We start from the raw sequence: 7,500 nt of genomic DNA on the forward strand, positions 1-7,500 counted from the left end.
TCCTCGGTGGGTTCTAGTTTTTCCCTTCACAGCTGACATTGAACATGGGCATTCATAAACCATCCAGCACTTGAGACTTTTCCTAAGACTTAACAATCCAGCCTGAGATCTCTCTTCCAGCTCTGTCCTTCTACCTCTAGCTCACTTTATCTCTCGCTCTCCATCCCTCCCTCCCTGTCCAAAGCTGTCCTCCCAGCCATCTGTCATGTGATGTTTATAGGCCCTTTTGCTTTTGTGTCCTGATGACCACTGTCACAGAGAGCTACCCATTACCGATGCGCCCTGATGAACGATGTTACCCAGACGCATCGCTGACACCCTTGTGTCCTTGGCCGCAGAGATGCTGCCTCACTAGCCAACTCGGGCCAGTAAAGAATGAGGACGGGGAGGGACCTGGGGGAGCTGAGCTGAGGACCTGTCCGTCATCACACCGACAGGGTGTTCATATTTCCCCTTGTTCCCACCGCCATCTTTTCTTTTCCTCTTTATCCAGCCAATAGAAATGTGGGGTTGGTCAGCCTGGTGACGATGTTGCCATTAATCCTGCGGTGGTGAATAGCGCCCTTGCCTTTCACCTGAATGTATATCTACATCTGAACAGACCCAGCGAGGGACCCTCACTCCCCTCCTGAGGCCACAAAAGATGCCCCGAAGGGTCAATGTAGGCAGAAAGACATGATGAATGTTACCGAGTGTGATTTTATCTGTCAAATAGAAACATTAGTGCCCGTTTTGATCTTTTATGCACTATGTTTAAAGGTGGCACAGTGTGTTAGAATAATGTTTTATTACACTGTTATGATGGTTATAAATTAAAACTGTTCCAATGTTTTTTTTTTAGTATTAAATCATCATTGTTAAAAATGTGTGCTTTTTTTTGAGTTGCTCTTGAACTTGACCACTAGCACACAATTATCATTTGTCAAAAGTTACCTTGGTTACCATGCTTGATCTAAAAGCTTTTGGTTGTCCAACTCGGTGCTCTTTATTTAGGCAAAAATGTTCAGTTCAGGCAAAGCTTTGTGTAAAATATTTGTGCACGTCTAGTTTATGATATAAACATTTTAGCGTGAATTATGTGAATTGAACCTCACAAAGCGCAGTAAATGGAAATCATCTAAATCAGTTCAGTGTTTCTGCCTTTTAAATGATTCTACCTGGTGTTTCGAGGCTTTTGGCAGGTACGTTGCTGGAATCCTCTGGGAGAACTTGCAACAGCTCTTATGTGGATTTAGGATGTCTCAAAGTCTCTTCATGTAACTACACACAGACGATTTTGAGATAAGGGCTCAGTGTGTGGAGTTTGTGCCATGTTTTGCAGGAGGCTGTCATGGTTTGGGGTTTTCATTATGGGTCTGGATCTTGTTTTCATTTTGTTTTTGTGTATTTATAGTCCTGTCGTTTTTTCACTCTTTGTGCCCCGTCTTTGTGTCTCTCCATTTCTACCAGTTTCCTCCTGTGTTGGTGGGTGTTAACTCTTTGCCCCTTTTGCTGCATGCTGTAACACTTCAAATCATCACTCCGCCACCACCGTGCTGGACAGCTGCTATGAGGTGTTTGTGCTGATATGTTGCGTTTGGTTGTAAATTATGGCCAAACATCTCTTCTTTTGTCTCATTTGTCCAAAGGACGTTGTCTAACATATCTTGTGGGTTATTCATAACTAAGCTGTGCTACCATCTTCCTTTTTTTAGGGATACAAAAGCTTTCTCTTTCCTCAACCTTTCCAAACAAGCTGCACTTTTTCAGTCTGTTTCTAATTCCTCTAACATGAACTTTTGCATTTGCTGACCGAGGTCTTCAGTCAGAGGTGTTGCTCTTGGGTTTTTTGCACTTTCTCATTGTACAGTCTGACCTAGGGGTGAATTTGCTGGGAAGATTGGCAAGTGTCTCGAATGTTTTGCTCTTGTGAAAAATGTTTTTTACTGAAGAATGATGAACTTCAAAATGTTTGAAAATTCCCTTATAACCCTTCATGAACTGCTGGGCTGCAACAATTAGTTCTCTAACATCATTGCTGATGTATTTCTTCCTCGGTACTACGTTAACACACCTGAATGCTGCAGCAAACTACCAAAACCTCTACTCTTATGCAGGTACTCACACTTTCTAACAATCAGTTAATCAAGTATCAAGTATTTGATTATCACCACCAGGCTGCTACTTAAGTTTGCACTTTTTTTTTTTTAACACACTGCTTCTGCCTTTTGGCTTACTTTGTGTTAAATAAAGAATTCTGCAATATAATTTTTTTGTAGTTAATCAAAGTTTGTATTTACCTCATTTTAAGACCTGCTAAGATTATTTTTATTATGTCGGATTCTTAAAACCTTTAAAGAGGGTTTCCTTTCTCTCTTGTGCTACCTGGACTGTAGCAAAAGCTTTATTCTCATCACTAAAGAGACTTCAAGGTGATTCTTGTGAGAGCTGTGGAATATATAATATTGGGTGATTTATAAGAATCTAAACCTCTCAGGTGCACTTATTTTTGTATGGTATTATACAGTATCTTTGACATAAAGTTATATGTTTATAGCTATTGAAACATAAACCAGCAGTTCCCAAATCAAAGATCAGAATCTCAGTGATTGTTGAAAAACTTCTAGTACAAAAAAGAAAGAATTCGTAGTTTTTTTTTTCTCGGCAGACTTTTGTTTGTTCATTTCATTCTAGGATATTTAAAAAAGTCACTTTTCAAAGATTTCAGAAATATTCAAATGAACAGGAACTCTTCGGCTGATATATGCCAAGTGTAACTTTTGGTCATTAGAAGACATTGTTCCGTATTAACAAGCCACAGTTAAAATGTCACCTCATTTATCATCTAAAACCCATAAGCTTATTTTTTTATTTATTTTTTCAGGGAGGGTTTGGCATGGAAACCACTGAATCATAGTGACCATACACAAAAAAGATTATCCTTATTAAATGCAGTTGTTTGGAACAGAGGTTAAATGGATAATATGGTACAAAATGGGGAATTCTTAGAGCGGGAAGAAGGCTGCAGATAATCCTTTCACAATAGTGTAACATAATGTGAACAATCTGTTGGACAAAATAAAAACCTCATTTAATCAGTGGGGCCTTCTCTCCTCTTGTGTCACTGCTCCTCCCTTGCTCTCTCTCTCTCTCTCTGAACGTCTTTATTGGCCGGTGAAGCTGCTGATGAATTCTTAAGCAGATCACACTGATAATTGTATTTCATAACTGTCAGTTGTGCGAAGGCTGCCAGTGTGCCCAGGAGCTATTTGTGTCTCACTATGTCCTCCACAAACCTTCCCCCTCTCCCTCCTCCACACTTTGTCCAGCCCCCCCAATCACCAGGGATGTGCTTACTGTCTCCGGCCCCGAATTACTCAATCAGGAGGACACATTTACGGATGACACCTTTATTACAATTAATCACGGGAACTTGATTAAGAAAGTTATTCCTCCCCTTCATTGAGACTTACACAAGTGGTTCTGCTGCATATTGTAATTTATGTCCCACTGAGCTCTCCCTCCGCTGATAGACAGAGAAGCCGACAGACTGCCAGCCATACTGAGACGCGTGTGGACGCTTGTGGGTCTGTGTGCGAGGCTAGGCGCGGATGCGTGCATGGCTACATATCCTGAGACACATGCGCACAGCCACAAACACATCCCCCCTGTCATGCTGTCATGCACAACTCACAGGTTTTGCAAAGAGTTAAAATAAATGACTTTAATTGGCTGTAGAGACGTGCTCGCTAAAGGAGACTTGAATATTCCATTTCCCTTTCCTCTTGTCTTTTCTTTTCACTCTCCCTCTCTTTAACACATACCCCCCCACCACACACACCGACACACACACACACTTGAATGAAGCCATCTCTTTACCTTTACTCACAGTTCCTGGGTCTGCTGTGGCTAATTAGTTGAGTGGGGTTTTAGGTTTGGTAATTAGGCGGAGGTAGGAGTGATGGGGGCTCAGGGAGTTGGGGAGTTGAGAGGGCCTGACTGACTTGCAAAGAAAGAAACTGGACTGTCTAGATCCTGGCAGCACCGAGCAGCCAGCCAGTGTCCCTTAGGTGCCTGGAGGTAGACTACCATCCCACACTAAAGAGGGTGATGTCTTTGTTATGTGCCACATATTCCAGCAAGAAGAAACTGTGAAAAAAAAGAGGATTTAGCAGGGAAAAAAAGGAACAAGAGGGAGACCTTTGAGAATTTTCCTACCCTGAATGTCAGCGTACAACAATAAAATCCGGCACCGCGCTGTTGTCTTGGATGGCAAATTAAAGTGGACTTGAGAGCTACAAAAAAAGTTGTGATCACCGCTAATTAATGTAAAGGTGGAAAAAAGAAGCAACGACTGAACATTTTTATTTCAAACGTAGAGTACATTTAACTTTATTGAGCTCGTGGCCACCATGGTCACAAGTGACAATTACTCCATAATTGCTGCATCAAAGTAAAGCACAAATAGCGAGGAAATATAACATAAGCAGACTGAGTGCACAATGTTATACACTAAAGACTATATTTGGTTCTCTGCCATTAGCTTAAAGAAGTCAACTTTTAAAAGTCACACCAGAGTAAATATGATTGTAGTAGCAAAAATAGCCCTCAGTGTGCTTAATTTTCATGGATTCAGCTTGTTATTTCTGAATGTTTTCTCCTTAAATGTTACATAGTAGCTGTTGTAGTAAATGTAAAATAAAACTACAATCTTATGCCATCTGAAATGCTACACAGTAGCTAGTACACAAGGTAAATTCCTGGGAATAGATGGCGATCCAATGGAGGCAACACATTCAACTTTTTCCAATGTTATAAATTCCTATGCAATCAGTTTGATAATACTTGCGATAATCAGTATATTACATTTGCATTGCATGCATTACAATGTCATCCGCATTCACATTAAAGGGAAAATGAACTTTACCCTTCATTCCTTCCATGTACATCACCTATTTAAGTTTGTGTGTTAGTGTTTGTCCCTTCTGAGGAGCAGCAACAAAACTAAAATGAGAGAGACACTTAGCATGATTTCTAATTTCTTGATTTTTTTCTCCTTTCTTTCACCACCTCACAGCAGCCGGTGAATACTTTTCTAGAAGACCTTCACCATCTTTAATGTCTTGTTTACACTCTGCAGTTCCAGGTTGCTTCAATACGATGCCAGTTAGCAGCCTAGGACTGCAACACAATCCAATTAAATAAAGAGTGTTGTCTCTCCAGGTTCCTGTGTTCTCTAATTGGGGCTGTGACTGCTCACTAATCAGTGGAGGTACAGGTAGGCCCCGGAGGACGGCGAGACAGGGCCTCTCCTGTTAATTGAAGAGATGCTACACCCGGCCTCCTCCTTCTCCTCATAGTCCAACATGGATGCACAGGAGTACTGACGCATGCTAAATTCGTCTACGCACCCACGTGCATCATCACTCCTCTCACCTTTTGTGTGGCCGGCATGTAAGAGCTTGCTTTTCTTTTTTCATTTTAACTCCTGAGCAAGCAGTGGTGTTAAGAGGTGACTGGCAGTCATTTAAAGTGTGTTTGCTCTCTTGGTCACTTACGCCTATGCAATTCCCAGTACTTCCATTTCTGCTTTAATTATATCCATAAAAAATCTTTAAAAACATTTTTTTAAACTGTGCAATCAAAGTTGAACTTTCATGGGTAAAAAATTGTTTTTATTCTGACCAGAGAGGCTTTAGATCACAGATGTGGTGCTTTAAATACTGAATAAATGAGTGCAAAAACGTCACATCCGTGATTTAAGTAAATAATTTTTAACCTAAATTTGTAAGAGCAAGCTGCACAAAAACATGGCAAGCATCGACTAGCGTGAGTCATCCAACTCCAACTGTAACAGAAACAATGATTAACATGCACACATATTTTTAAGCAGCTAAAAATTGTTGTTTTTGTTTTTTTAAAAAAAACCTAACAGCTACTCGGAAAATTGAAAATAACCGTGCACGTAAGACATTACGGGCCTGACTCAAAGCAACAAACATACCTACGGTGTCTCTTGCTGACACAGGCTGTGGCGTACGTGTGAGTGACTTTGAGAGGTGTTCTGACTTGCTCCACTACGGATTCAGAACCGCCTTGGCCTGGTGTGTTTCTGATTTCCTGCACCGTCTGGTGAAGGTAGCAGCTTTGCATGCTGGGGTCACACCTGTAACGTATTTCACACTGGGTTATATTTTGAGTAGCCACCTGGATGAGGAAATAACGTGTTCACGGTGCATGAAGACTACAGCCATCCCTGCCAGGTAGGAACAGGTGTTTGTTTAAAATGACACACAGTGCAGTAATCCAACACGGACTGTTATAAGCATCTCTTGTCCATTTCCTGCTTTTGGAGTGGTTTAACAGTACACTGCTGAAGTTGGGACTCTGAAAACTTTTTTAAAGCTCAATAAGGCTTTCAAAGTTGAAAGAAACACTAAAGTTTTATCTTTGGGTTTTATAAAAATGAGTGCAATGTGATTAAACTTTAAATGGTATTTTTTAAGACTTTGTTGTTTCAAAAAGCCAAATTAAATTCAAAAAAATGGAAATGGAAAAAAAAAACGTGTCAAAGGGCATATCGCAGAGCATTCACTATGAGTGATTTTTTTTTTTTTTTTTTACTCACAGTGGAAGAAAATAATGACATTTTCTAGCCCAACTCCTGGTTAGCTGGACTAATTTTTTTTTTATTATGTGCAGCTTCGGGGCATGTGAATGAAAAGATTGATTGTGTGAATGCCGTTTCTGTCAGCCACAAACAGGCAATGAAATGCCAAGCACACCTGGAGCAGCACTCACTTTTGACAAGCACATACCAATGTAAGGCCCTATTAGAAAAACAATGAAGTCTATCATAAAACATTTATGGTAGATAAAGTGCTCGAGAGCGCCAAAAGCAAGCGCATTATGGCAGCAGGTCTAACATGATTTCGGAGGTGGACGGAAGGTGTGGGGGAGGTGAAAAAAACCTTAGCTTTTGTTTCCGAGTTTCAATATGTGGTGACTTTTGATTAGCACACACTTATTTAAAACTTTAAATATTTTATATTAAATTCTGTGCTGAATATATTCACGACTGAGTGCATGTGCACATAAAAAAGCAAAAACAACCCCAAAGCACTTTCCAAAGTTGCTGTATGTTTATTCATGACATTATTTTTAGTTACTGGGCTGTATCATAAGTCATTTTACAAAAATAAAGAGCTTTTCCGTGGTTAAAAATCCTTCATTAAACTATACATATATATATATATATTACTGATTGAATCATTGTAATTTTAAGTATGATTTCTTAAGTGCATCTACAATCAGTTAAATCACAGCTTGCTATTACTAACAGACGGTGGTGCCACTTCCACCACGACTTTGCCCAGGTTTCTCCCTGCATACATGTAGTCCACTGCCCGGAAAACCGCATCCAAGCCTACAAATTTCCCCTCCTCTGCCAAATCACCGCAATCCACCTCACACACTAGCTTCCCTTTGGCAAACATCTGAATCATGCTACTCAGAGCCTCC

General features: G+C 40.4%; 1 protein-coding gene across 2 annotated transcripts in view; it reads right to left on the reverse strand.

The window, feature by feature from the left end:
* Nucleotides 1-5,993: 5,993 nt before the first annotated feature.
* The window catches only part of LOC146698290 (prostaglandin reductase-3-like), a 5,574-nt gene continuing 4,067 nt past the window's right edge, over nt 5,994-7,500 (reverse strand). The window contains exon 3 of one of the 2 annotated variants that reach the window (XM_085473350.1): nt 5,994-6,145. In XM_085473350.1, the coding sequence (XP_085329476.1) occupies nt 6,057-6,145 (89 nt within the window). In that variant the 3' untranslated portion in view covers nt 5,994-6,056. Of the gene's footprint in view, nt 6,146-7,099 lie in introns of those variants that run through there. The other variant, XM_085473349.1, reaches the window with a different exon arrangement.

The sequence above is a fragment of the Copadichromis virginalis genome, linkage group LG11 (genome assembly GCF_057382275.1).
Source record: "Copadichromis virginalis isolate Kocher_CV1m ecotype Utaka linkage group LG11, C_Virginalis_male_GT1.1, whole genome shotgun sequence".
Lineage (NCBI taxonomy): Eukaryota > Metazoa > Chordata > Actinopteri > Cichliformes > Cichlidae > Copadichromis > Copadichromis virginalis.